The 14,139-nt window shown below is 40.2% G+C and overlaps 1 protein-coding gene across 1 annotated transcript in view; it reads right to left on the bottom strand.

Annotated features, from left to right (window-relative positions):
* The window catches only part of SLC9A9 (solute carrier family 9 member A9), a 659,769-nt gene extending 646,608 nt beyond the window's left edge, over nucleotides 1–13,161 (bottom strand). Inside the window, exon 1 of the mRNA XM_049867356.1 lies at nucleotides 12,710–13,161. Coding sequence (XP_049723313.1) covers nucleotides 12,710–12,884 — 175 coding nt within the window. The 5' untranslated portion in view covers nucleotides 12,885–13,161. The remainder of the gene's footprint in view (nucleotides 1–12,709) is intronic.
* Between the last annotated feature and the right edge of the window lie 978 nt (nucleotides 13,162–14,139).

Here is a 14,139-nt window from a genome sequence, read left to right as displayed (position 1 = left end):
AGGTTACCAGCTCAAATTCACCAGGTGCTCCTTGGAAACCCTTTGAGGCAGGTCTACTCTGGACTATAGGGTCGCTATGAGTCGGAATCAACTAGGCAGCAATGGGTTTTGTGTGTGTGTGTGTTTTCTTTTAAAACACCTATCCATAGAGCTAGTAATGCTTTTATAGTCAAAACATCCATTCAGTGCTTTAGCCACATGGTGACAGAGATATGGAGTATTGAGTTAACTTACTCCAGTAATAGTATTGTTTGAGAGTAGGTGACAGATAAAGTAAGACTGCTAATAAGGAAATGCTAATAAAAGCGTTCTTTTTGTTTGTTTACATCCATGCAAAGATATAGGACACAGAAAGCACCCATCATTTGCATGGAAGGAGAAAGAAGACTGACTGCCACAGGTAAAGTCACCATTCCAAATGGTAAACAATGAAACTAGGAACCTACCCTGCTGGGGGAGAAAACGGGACAGTCTGCCCCAGCAAAGTGGGATAGATAACCAGCACAAGGGCACACAGGCTTGGTCCCCACAAGCACTTCACTGAGACCTGCCCCCTGCCCCTGTGCTGGTTGATGGCCTCACCTTCTCCAGACAGAAACTCTAGTCAAGATGCAACCCCTGCCCCGTAAGTCTGGGCATCCAGGCAGCTGGAGTGACAGCAATGTAGACCTGTTCTAGGGATGAGCCCTCTGTGCCTCCCTGTTGTTTTGACCTCTCTCCAACAACACACAAGCCCCCCATCAAGCTGCAGGATGGCTTCATCCCTAGAACACTCACTGTGCTACAAGGTCCATCTCAAGTCCCAGCTCTTCTCAGATGCCTACTCTGATGGAGCCTGTACTCATTGAGCACCCTCATCTTCAAGCACTTACTGTACTTGGAGTTGGAACCACATCCGTTAGGGCCCAATGTTTTAAAGGCTTATGTGGTTCAGCATAATTTTGCAGACCTTGGCTTTGTCTTGCACAACAGACAATGAGAGTATTCAAGGCAGAAATTATGTACTACATTTCATCCCTTCCCTCCATAAAAGCCAAACACTTTAGGGAGAGTTGTAGCCCAACTTTCTCTAAGTCCACAATCTCCCCGGAGTCAAGAAGAAAAGCATCCTCTGAGTTTGTCTAGTTAGTCATTTACCAACGTTCCTAAGTGTCCCGCATGTAAAGAACATCATGCCAGACACTATGATGGCTCTGTCCTAGCAGTGCTTTCAATATAACTCTTGTATAGCAGGTGCCTGATGCACAGCTGATGCCATGATGTTTGTGGAAGAAGGAATGATAGAGGGAGGGAGGAAGGAGGAAACAGCCACATGAGCCACCGATACAAGCAGCATTTAGAAATATGAGTCTTGCCTTTCTGGTCTGGTTCTCCCTTCCTTATCTATATGGAAAATATGAGAAAACTCTATTCACTCACCCATTCTTCTCACACTACAGATGCGTAGGACATTGTTCTGGGATATGTGGAGGCTATAAAAATGAATAAAAAAATGATTCTATCCCTAAAATATTAAAATACCTTCATACAACCAGGCCCTTTGTTCCTGACCAGCCCTGTGATCCTGATTTCCAGTAAGCATGAAGTGTTTAGGCTAGTGTTTCCTGAAGTTCTTCTTATATTAAACCTGCATTTTATAACCAATTCCCTTTCCAACTGATTGACAGTTGTTTTACATGATGCTGAAGCATTTCCCTAAAGGGGCTTTTCTTAGAGGAATAAAGATGATTTATATATATATATATATATATAATTTTAATGGAACAGATTACAAAACGATTTTTAAAACAGAAAAGTGTTAAAGCTTTTGGCTATGTTCAGAACTACAGCGGAGTGCATACACTATCACACACAGTGCCACACTGCATTGCACAACTCCATGGGGCTCCCTTCATATTTTATTTCTATAGGAATAGTGTCCCCCTGGAGTTGTACAATGCAACAAGTCCAACTACACACACGTAGCTAACCAGATGGTTGTAAAGGTATATATTAAAATGCTGACATCTGCTGCAAAAGACCCTTTAAAGTGTTAAAAAGCAAAGATGTCACTTTGAGGACTAAGCCAGGGTATTTTCAATCGCCTCATGTGCATGCAAAAGCTGGACAGTGAATAAGGAAGCCTGGAGAAGGATTGATGCCTTTGGATTAAGGTATTGGCAAAAAATGCCGAATATACCATGGACTGCCAGAAGAACAAACAAATCTGTCTTGGAAGAAGCACAGCCAGAGTTCTCCTTAGAAGCAAGGAAGGCAAAACTTAATTTCACGTACTTTGGACATGTTGTCGGGAGGGATCAGTCCCTAGAGATAGACATCATGCTAGATAAAGTAGAGGGTCAGCGAAGGAGAAGAAAACCCTTGATGAGATGGACTGACACAGTGGCTGTTCCAACAGTGGGCTCAAACATAGCTATGATTGTGAGCATGGTGCAGGACCGCGCTATGAGTTGGAACCAACTTGATGGCACCCAACAACAACAACAGCAACAAAAGCGGATGTAGTTAATACATGAAGCTAGGAGAAAAACTGAGTTTTGAAGTTCTTTCAATCTCAATGCATTGAGTGGCTACCAAGAATAATCTGGATAAATGAGGCATTGTTCCTTCCCTAAAACAAGAAAAGAAATTTTTAAACTATGTCATATTATATAATGTTATATTTCAACTTGATAAGTGTATCAGACATTGTAGGTTACCAACCCAGCATCTATCCCTCCTTTTACCTAACAAAGCCTTGATTTGTTCAGCTATACACCCTCCCCACACAGCTATGTGCTCAGTGTAAATTGAACTTATTCTACTTGCAGGGATGTTCCCATTCCTCTTGGAGATAATTGGTTCCGGAGTGAGTATTTTACCCTATTCTGGTCAATAAGAAGTAAAGGGAAGCCAGCTAGGGGACTTCCTAGAAAAATTTTGACATTCTAAGAGAGAGATACAGGAAGGATGAGCCCTCTTCTCCCTCTGGAAATTACTGGGCCTAGTTGGGACACCAGGAACTTCCATAGCCACCTTGCTGCCAACCTGATAATGAAGTCAACACTGAGGATAACAGAGCAGAGAAAAGGGAGAACCTGGGTCTTAATGAATCCACCAGCCCCAAAGACTGTTCTTCTCTGGATAATTATGGGAGGTAATAAGTGCCCTCATTGCTTAAGTCTGCTTCCGTCAGGGTCTCTATAACCTGCAGCTGAATGTATCCTCAGAAATATGAAAGGTTTTTTTTCTTCCAAGTGCATGTATAAAGTCCTAGGAGATCCTAAAGGAGAGACCAGCTTAATCCCTGCCCAAAAGTGTTGAAGTTCTTAAGGATGAGGAGGAGTTGCTTTGTCGAGAAAAGGGCATTGACATTCTAGAGAGCAGCATAAGGAAATAAATGAGCACAGTGCTAATCAGGCGCATCAAGCTGTCCAGGGTGGCTGACTAGGGCAGCTAAGATAGAGTCCCGAGAAGCAGAGAAGCAGAGAGTGCTCCAGAGGGAGGGCTAATTGGTGGGAAGGTCTGGAGGAAGAATGAGTGAGCTACTTGTTGGGAAGCAGAGGAAACAGCATTTGGAGATGAATACCTGAAGGGAAAAAAGACAATTGAGGTAAGGTGGAGGCATAGAGAAGTTCACATCAGAATTCATTTATATTTATATGAGGGGCTCCTCAGAAAGTCTGAGCAGAGAAATGTCAAGGTGCAAGGAGCAAAATCAAGCCCAAGGAAGAGTGTTCTTTACCATTATTAGGACTTTTTATAATGGGAGATTCTTTAAGGCAAGTAATCTGTGATGTTATTATTTCAGTCACTAAGATTCAAAGAATGTGAACTAGGGATTCAAAGAGGGGAATGAAGACAAAGGAAAGGGTATGATGAATATTCTAAGGAGGCCAAATCAGTGGACAACATTCCAAACCTGTCTGTGAGACAGCAGTCACAAATACCAGACTTTAATTAACTGACTTCTCCAAAATTTTATGCTTTTTAGTTGATATTTACTCACTGTCTAATCAGATCAAGGAGCTCTGGTTGCACAGTGGTTAAGAGCTCAACTGCTAACCAAAAGGTCAGCAGTTCAAATCTACCAGCCACTTCTTGGAAACCCTATGGGGCAGTTCTACTCTGTCCTATGGGATTGCTATGAATCGGAATCGACTCAATGATAATGGGTTTTGGTTTAATCTGATTAAAGTCTTTGAAAGAATATTTAGAGATGACATGGGTTTCCAAGTTCTTTGAGTCGCAATCGGCTTGAGGGCAATGGGTTTTAAAATACATTTCCTAAAATTTTCCTTTTTAGTAGTTTAGTTTTTCCCTGAGGTTAGTCAAGGATGAAACAGAAAGTAAAAATGTACAACGCCTTCTGATTATCTCAGAGCTATTATCCTGTCTCTTCTCTCCTACACCCTTCCAAACTCAAAGGATTAAAGGAAAATATGGGTATTGCTAAAAAGGATACAATTCATTGCCTTGTGCTGGCTCATTATCAACTTGCTTTGGGGAGGACAAGAGTCCTACAGAATGGGTCTGGGAACCTGTCAGTAAGAGCAACCCCATGGTATTACAAGGTGGAAAGTGGTCCGTGAAGTTGTCCCACTTTGGGATGCCTCATTCAAGCTTTCCATCCTCTCATCAAGTAGAGTTATGACATGGAAAATAACAGTCTCAACCATCAGATCCTCCCACCAAGGTGGGGTGTCCAAGATTCACCATCTATCATTGGTGTCATATCCAACAACACACACCACACACACAGACACAACTTACTTCATAGGACTCTGGGATTCCGATCTTGGCTTCCTAATACGGAATTATAGACAACTTTTTTTCTCAAGCAAGAGATGGGGCTATTATAAACTGTTGTGGACAGTAGAAGAGGGACAAGCTGTACAATGAGTAGAGATGTCTCTCAGAGGGTGATGGGGTGTAAAAGAGAAAAGAGAGGAGGAAATACAGTACACAGCACTAGGAACGACATGTTGAATCTTATTTTTCTAGCAAAGTAGTTATCAAACTTCAGCACATCATAACCACCAGGAAAAAACCAAATTCATTGCAGTGTAGTTGATTCTGACTCATGGAGACCCTAAAGGACAGAGTAGAACTGCCCCATAGAGTTTCCAAGGAGCGACTGCCTGGTGGATTCAAACTGTGGACCTTTTAGTTAGCAGCGGTAGCTCTTAACCACTGGAGGGCTTGGTTTAAACACAGATTGCTTGGCCCTAGCCCCAGAGTTTCTGACTCAGTAGGTGTGGGGTAGTGACTGAGAACTTGCATTTCTAACAATTTCCCAGGCGATGCTGGTGCTGCTGGTTTGGGAACCACTGTCGTATAAATAAGAGTTTCTACCAAGATGTATGTCATTGCACAGTATTGGAACTCCATCAAAATCCATGCCACCTAGGGCTCATGCACACAGGTTTCATAGTGTTCGGGGAGCCCAGAGGAATAACAAATGATTCTACCTTCCGTCTTTCCAAAAAATTAAGTTTAATTAAACTAAGATATGTAGACAGTCTATTTTGCATGATCTGCATGAATAAGGCACAGTTCCTTCTCAAACTATTTACAGTACCTGCCACACCCATTCAACAACCACAGGCATCTAAAACCAGACTGGCAGTGCACTTGCAATACTGCTTTTCCTGATGCTGCTGCAAGTGTTTTCTGGTCAGGCCTTGTCATTCTCCGGGATATTTTAACTCCAGCTACTTGGTATGGATGGGCTTTCACAGTATATTGCTCTTACTGTTTCTTCTATGTGGGCTTTTTGCTATGGACAATGGAACATTTCTGAGGCATGAAGGTAAAAGAAAAACTTACTTGACCCCCCTCCCCCACCAACGTTTCTCCATCACTGACTTCATGAGAGTTACATATCTAGAGCGGATGGATGAGAAGACAACTCTGACCAAAATTTGAGAACCCTAGCTTTCAAAAATGTGCTTTTGCTAATTATTCTACACAGCCTTGGCCAAGTTGTAAATTTTCTGAGTTCTGTTTCCTTATCTGCAAACTGGAGATCATAATGTCTATTTTACATGGATCATGTGAGGATCTGTGATAATGTACATAGTTAGATATCTCAACCTCTATATTTCTTCTGTAAACTTCCTAAGGTACCGAGTCCATCAGCTGGCACAGAGTAGACATTTATTAAATAACAGCAGTCATTGTGTTTATTCTAGGGCACTGGGTTTCTGGGATTCCAGGGTTGGAGCCCTCATGGCACAGTGGTTAAGAGCTCAGGCTGCTAACTAAAAGGTCAGTAGTTTGAATCCACCAGCTGCTTCTTGGAACCCCTATGCGGCAGTCCTACTCTGCCATATAGGGTAACTATGAGTCAGAGTTGACTGGACGGCAACAGGTTGATTCTAGGGCTAAATGCTTGCTGTAGGTGAGGGAACATGCATTTTACAGTCCTGGATCTGAAGCATGGTCCTGTCAGTTACCAACAAGTTACTTTATGTCTCTGAGTCTCAGTTTCTTCATATGTAAAATGAAAATGATACTCCCCCCCGAACACACACATACACACTCAGGTTTGTGATAGCTGGTGGCTGTCTGAATCCTAGCTTTGAGTTCTAGCTCCGGCGTTTAGAAGATACGTGACCTTGGGCAAGGGATTTTATTTTTCATACCTCAGTTTCCCCATATATAGAAAGGTTGTTGGGAGGATTAAATGAGCTAATATATGCAAAGTACTTAGAATGGTACAGTTCACACAGTAAATGCTATTTGTATTAGCTATTTTTATTATATGTCAACTTTTTGACATAATAGTTGTTTAACGAAAGTTCTTTGTGTTCCCACTTCACTAGCCACATAATTTTAATTGAATTTAGGCTACATATAATATCAAAATAAATAAATAAATAAATAAATAAATAATAATATCTAAATAAATCGTTTGAATTTCTAACTCACTTTCCCGATGTGCACACTCATTAGAGGGAAATCCTCAGAAGCACTACAGTAGCTTGTGGTTAAGGGCTTCTTCTGTAGCTCCTGGAAACCCTGGTGGTGTAGCGGTTAATTGCTTCAGCAGCTAACCAAGAGGTCAGCAGTTCAAATCTACCAGGCGTTCCTTGGAAACTCTATGGGGCAGTTCTACTCCATCCTATAGGGTTGCTATGAGTCGGAATCAACTCAACAGCAGTGGGTTTGGTTTTTTTGGTTTTTCCGTAGCTCCTCTGGAATTCAGAAGCACAGCAAAATATACAGGAAGTTCTTTTATTAAAATCAACTTTTTAAAAACTATAGAGAGCAATATGTCTCCATTTCTTCCATTACTTCACCCTTTCTGTGGCAAATGCCTATAGCATGGAAAACCTTGCCTTGATCTCAGAAATTCCTTAAAATCAAGCTTTTTACAACAATAAAGACAGAAGGTTTAGTACACTGGCCTCCTTACCCCAGTTGTCTTTCCTATACAAAACTCGTTGCTGTCGAGTTGACTCCGATTCATAGCAACCTTGTAGGACAGAGTAGAACTGCCCCATAGAGTTTCCAAGGAGCAGCTGGTGGATTTGAACTGCTGACCTTTTGGTTAGCAGCTGTATCACTTAACCACTACGCCACCAGGGTTTCCAGGGTTTCATATAGGCCCCTTCAAATTAAACTAGAGCCACTATGGCTTTCATAAGGAACATGCCCACAAGCCCACAGGCAGGGTCCTGAATAGGGAGCCAACCCTCTCTGTTCCGATAGGGTAACTTGTTCTCACCTTTCTGACATGAATTCAACAGAATATACTGAACACTTATTACAGAGTCAAAGCAGTACCTCTGAAAGAAGTAAAAAAAGAGTGGTAAAATCACGCTAACTAAAATCCTGTCCAGGAGAACGGACTAGATAGCACTATAAGCTGAGGGTTCTGGGAAGAAAGCAGCTGGTTTGGGCTGGAGTGGCTGAGAGATGATGGTTGAAGTCAACCTTGGTCTAAATTTTGAGGGACCCTGAAAAATCACAGGCCATGGAGGCTGGAAGGGAACTCAGTGATATATTTATTTTCTCTTCATTGTAGAAATGAGAAAACTAAGGCCAAAGGTTAGGTCACTTGCCTAAAGTAATACACCTAACTACTGAAAAAAAATCATCAGCATTAAAACTCAAATCCCCAAGAAATTGCCCAATGCTTTCTCCACAAAGCACACCATATTTGGGTAAGCAAGGAGACTTGGAAGGAACTTCCAGGCATGGGGAAAGGGATGAAGTGGGAGTAAGCATCAACCATGGGCCCAACACTCATAGAGCAGAGCTGGACTGGTGAAGTCAATGTTGGATGGGTAGAGCAGAGCCATACCAGGTCCCAGAACCCAATCTTATCCTGGGGAACCTCAGGAGAGTGCCAGGATAAAATTAATGCCGTAAGAAGATTTTTCAGGAAAGATGGCTTTTAAAACCTTGGTGGTTCACTACGTAACTGTATTTTCTTTAAGTCTGGGGGAAAAAATTGCAATTGGGTGAATTAAATTGGTCCTATTAAAACATTAAATATACTCACAGAGCATCAGGAAATATTTTAATATGCCCTACTTTAATGAATTCAAAATCTAAAAATCTGTGGCTTAAAATTTCCTTTCTGCCACTAACGAATGAGAAAAATGTTCACCTGAATTCAGAGACTGTCCCTTATATTGTGAGGCCATGAAATCAAACGTCGAATTCTAAGAGGTTTAAATTGTTCTTTCTCTAAGCTCAGAGTCCAGCCCTCAAAGTCATGGCATTCTGAATGTCCTGTAAAGTGTAGGAGTCCCCAGTGGTATATAATGGAATTCTTAATGCAATCAGGGAACAAGGAGCAATTTTTCCTTTATGAACAATGAGTAAGGGATACAGGGCCCTAAGTGAGCAGAGCTAAGTACACCAGAAAAAAAAAAAAAAATTTTTTTCCAGCTGCTGTCAATCAATATTTTGACCATTAATAGTCATCTAAGCTTTTAGTCCAATTTAAATGAACACCACTATGGCTTACATTTTAAACCAGCAATGGGTTATAATCCTTGCATTTTGAAATAATGAGAGGTGCAGAAATCATGAAAGACAAGTACCCATTACTGTTCCTCATGAAACAAAATGTATTTTTATAACGTTGCCACTAATTTTTAAAAGCATCCTACGACCCTTAATAGCATGAGAAAATCCATTCTTCATATGGCGAACTATTTTTATTTGGAGTATCAGATTTTTCTTCAATCAATGCAGAGTCAAATGGAACACCACACATGATTTCTCTTGGCCCCAACAACCCTCCATATGATACTTTAGGGCTGACAACTTGGAACGTTTTTGCTAAAAGTGACTATAAAAGAGCAGTTATGTTCCATTGGATTGATTCCCCCCTCATTTTACTTATATGGGTCATTTTCTAAGTCCCTGCTCCCTAGAATTTTTTATTTTTTGGATTTCCAGGTGTGCTGAAAAATGCATTACCATCCGTTTCATCTTCCAAAGAACATTTGGCACGAGCCAATGGAACCCCAGCAGAATGACAGATGGTGGGCTGGGCAGAGGTAGGACAGAAAAGTTGGTACTTGAGAAAAATATTTATGGTTCTTGGTAGAGAGGCAAATGATACATTATACAAATTGCCCCTAAGCAAGAGCAGCATTCAGTACAGTAAAGAAAACAGCCAAATTCGTTGATAAGCGTCATGTAAGGAATGGCCAAACCTTAGAAGGCGTTTCATTACAAGTATATGTGTCTCTAGGATGGAGATGACTGAGCTACAGTTTACTCTCAAATATTCATCTCCTTTAAAAAAAAAAAAAAAAAAAAACTTTTAAATGTTTTAATATGAAACCATTTTGTTTCTTTTCTTCGCCATTGATTATCACCATGCACCTGGTAGGGTTTCAGCTAAAACCATTAGTTGGTCTGACTGATGAAATTCACTGAAATTTCACTCTTTTGGACTTTCTGAACAGGAGAATCTATCTGACTAATCCTGAAAGTATAAACAGTCTAAGGATACATTTGGATCTCACAGACACATCTTCTCTCCAGAAAGCACATTGAAAAAATTTAACTATTTTAGAATACCTTCTATATCTCTTAGTAAAGAGATGCAGGTCGAATCCCAGCTCAGCAGCTAACATTGCATGAACTTTACCGTGCGAAGTCTTTGTTTCCTCATCTGCCAAATGAGGATGTTGGATTTACAATCTCCAAGGCTCCTTCCTAATCTGTGAATTCCAGTTTCATTTATAGCTGCTGGGCAATTAATTCACTTGACATCTCCTTTCCCTTTATCATTAAAAAGTGTTTATTAGAATGTTCTATCTTGTTCCCCTGTTGTAGCTTCAGAGTATTTTATTCCATCAGTGGCAAAAAGTCCCCAGTAAACATTTTAGATATAACACTTAGATCATTACTGGAAAAGAAATATGAGAAGTCACTAACGCCATCCATATGGACTATATTCAGAGAATATCAGTGAGAGCTCTTTTAAGATGGACATGGGCTTTATTAAGAGATGAGGACGAGGGAAAGCGAGTATCGACCCTGCCATGATGGCTATTTAGTTTAGGGAAGTCCCTTCGCTTCTCTGGGATTCAGCTTCTTCCTCTGTAAAATGAGGAGGCTGGAATCGTTCTTCTTAAATTCCAACAGTTGGGATTCTATGCCAAGGAAAATATAAACAACGCTGAAAGATAGGTCTTTCCGTATTGTTTTATATAGTTCAAGATAACTCAAATGTGCTCAAAATTCCAATAATGGGATAATTATCTACATATACTATAATTTGTATAATGCTTTTGCATTATACATTGTTTCAGAATTTGCTTTCAATAACTTTAACATAAAAAATAAAAATTCATGAAAGGACAAAGACAGAAAGCCCAACTTAATTCCTCTCTTATAACCCTTAGCTTAAATTGTTTTAAGAATAGCAACTTACAGAAATGCTATCTCAACAGTGGACAATGTGCTAATACTTTATAATTTTGACAATTATGATATATTTCACGGACTTTCTGAGGATTAAAAGTAACCTGAATTTTTTCAAATTCAAAAGTAAAAATTACATTTATGTATTTTGAAGGCAAAACATGCTTGAATTTGAATAGGTCACCAAGATTTAACCAAACTTTATTAAACAATATCCTCATCACAAATAAGCTGAGACTGACCAACGATTCACGGTTCAAATTTAGGGCTGTGAAGAAATAGTGTCCTCCAACGGAGCTTTATAATCATCTAAAACTGTGCTTTTTTGCTAACCACACACAGCCCTTCAATTTAATGCCAGGAATTACATTGTTTCTAGCTTCTCAGATTACACACTGTATCCGCGTTGTTTATTTATTAGTAAAGTCAAGAAAAAGAGCTGGTCCACTGATGGAGAAGGTCGAAAGACAGGCTGCAGCCTAGGGCTTTATGGCTGACAGCACCACGTCCTTTCTGTTTGACTATTTGCCAACCAATTACAATTTTTTTGTTTGTCTTTGTTTCAGATGAGAGTTTTGCTGTGTGCAGTAAGAACCTCCATATAAAGGAACTGAACTCTGGGCTCTGAAGGGATCAGCACATCATTCTGATGAAAAGAAATTACACTGCTTAGCCTGAAACTCCCACCGAATGACTGAAGTATCTCACAGTGGGATCCAGCTAAGGCATAGGACTTCTTAAGCCTCAAATCATGACTATACATCCTTCAGTAATACACTATGGACACCACATGACTAACACATAAAACACGTGTTGATCCTGTTCCCTGAACCTCAGGAACGTAAAAGGACTTGGGGACTTTCAAAAATGAGGGAAGCCCAGATATAAACGTACATTCCTTGTTATGAATTATAACAATGCCTAAGCTGTTTCCATATGTTCACAAGTTATTATCCATCATCACGCTAAGAGTCATGAAGTGAACTATTGCATCGATAACATCAATTTGAAAACTACTGAATGCCTTGCATTTTACTTTAAAAGATGAGAATGTAGACTGGGTAATCTCTGTCATACTTTATCAAACTTCCTAAAAAATGAACGACATGGTAAATTGCACAGAAAGAGCAATATTTTGGGAGTTTAAGACCTTAAACAAATGCTTTTCCAAACCTTGAACTCCAAAAATATAAACAAAAATGATATACATCACAAATAATACTCATAAAGACAATAATGATAAATTTACAAGTCTGAACCCAGGCTAAGATAGGAAAAGTACTGCATGAAGGCACTCGACATATATTATGAGAAAATAGAACATTGTTCACAGAATTAAAATGGATTTGGAAATAATCATTCTAGTGGGGGGGTGGGGTGTGTTTCTGCAAGAGTTTTCTTCTTGGAACTGGTTGATCTAAGAGGATTTACTCCATACATCTTTAAGTGATGTTATTTCTAGAATTTTAAAACGCTCATCAGTCCTTCCTGGGAACGAAGGCTGGTCTTTATGGCTACAGAGCCTTCGCTTAATATCATTAAAAAAACAAACATTGAGTCCTCACATGACAATGGACCAGCATCTGTCAATAGACTCGGATTATGTGCCTTGTGAGAACATGACTGTGACATTTACTCTTGTGACAAGGCATATTTCGGCGGCTTGTCTGGAAAGAGATGAGCGTTCATTCTGCCGCAGCAACTTTCATCAAGCTGATGACACTTCAATCGGCACATTTTCTCCAGTTTCGGTCCTTTGCCATCTGAGCACAAGTCTCTAATTATGCCCAAGCAACAAGTTTCACAGCAATCCCACAATGAGTGCACTCACCATACACCATTGCTCCTCCTGTTTCATGCAAGAAGCGAAATCGATGATTTTTAAATAACCAGATTGTCAGAATGGTAAGGATGAGCAAAAAATTAAAGACAAGCAGCTCCACGGCTCCCTGATGTTGAAACTGAGACTCATCCTTCCCCAACTTGAACCTTCTCTGTCTCTCCATTCTCCAGTCTCCGCGGGATTCCTTAGATGAAAAGCTGGATAACGACTGTCAAGGTTTGCCTAAGACAGTCTGGCTGCCTGAGAATTTCAGAATAAACACTGCCACTTAAGTTGCTACTTCACAAGCATTCTGCCCTGGCTTAGTATTCAGATGGCTTCTAGTTACAACTTCCTGTTTCTCTCTTAAAGCAGCCCCGTCTCTTTTCAAGCTCCACAGTGTGGTTTCATCATCGACTCTCACTGTCTTTAAATGATTCATTTCATGAAAATGGCTTTCATATTGCACAAAATTTTCAAGTGATGATGCTGAGATCCGGTGTCAGGATCTCAGGTTTCAAATAAGCCTTCTTAAAGCTGCGTCGCTGGTGAGTTGTAGATTAATAGTGAAAAGGATCACCTCACATCAGCAGCATTTTCTAAATTCAAACAGCCAATTCCCAAGTCATAACCTTGCCACCCATGAGAGGTCTTTTCCTTTCCAGCCAAAGTCTGCCAGTGTGATGGGGATTAAGAGCTCTGGTTCGACCTAAAATGATTTCACAGTGATTTGTTTTTCTTTCCTTTTTTGCTAACTTTCTGACTTTCTTTTCTCCTTCCTTTCTTCCTTTCTTCTGACTTTCTTTTCTCCTTCCTTTCTTCCTTTCTTCTGACTTTCTTTTCTCCTTCCTCCTTCCTTCCTTCCTTTTCTCCTTCCTTCCTTCCCTCTTTATGAAGCAAAAAAGTTGGTATAGGCTTCTCTGACTTTACATAATTGGTAGTCACAAGAGCATCATTTAAACTCTGAATTGATTGTTTTTCTTTTTAACAAGAAAAAATGAAAGCGAAAGACAAAAAGAAAATTCTACCCCCATCTCTACAGCTGTGCTCATTGGCTATTTTGAGTCAAAAAAGAAAAGAAATGAATTATAGATCTTTGAAGGAAAAACCATACAGCCATCCTAGGCAATGTCACATACGTGGATTTCTCTTTACTGAGCTTCTTCCCCAGACGTCCAGGACCCACAGAAATCTGTGACAGATCACAAACCTCCTCTGTCCTGTGGCAAAACAAGGTTGCTTATTGAGCAATGGTTCTGCCATCAGAAACGAAGGCTCCAGAGTCACAGGGCTCTGTCTATAACAGTAATGGTTCTTCAAATCGTCTTCCATTTGCCAGACTAGTGCTGTTTGAATTCATATATTTGCACTATTTGATAAACCTTCAGACAATATTACTACGATGGGCTTTGCTTCTTTCTAAGTAAATGTTATGACTT

The sequence above is a fragment of the Elephas maximus genome, chromosome 23, assembly GCF_024166365.1.
Source record: "Elephas maximus indicus isolate mEleMax1 chromosome 23, mEleMax1 primary haplotype, whole genome shotgun sequence".
NCBI lineage: Eukaryota > Metazoa > Chordata > Mammalia > Proboscidea > Elephantidae > Elephas > Elephas maximus.
This window is presented reverse-complemented; position numbering and strand designations above follow the sequence as displayed.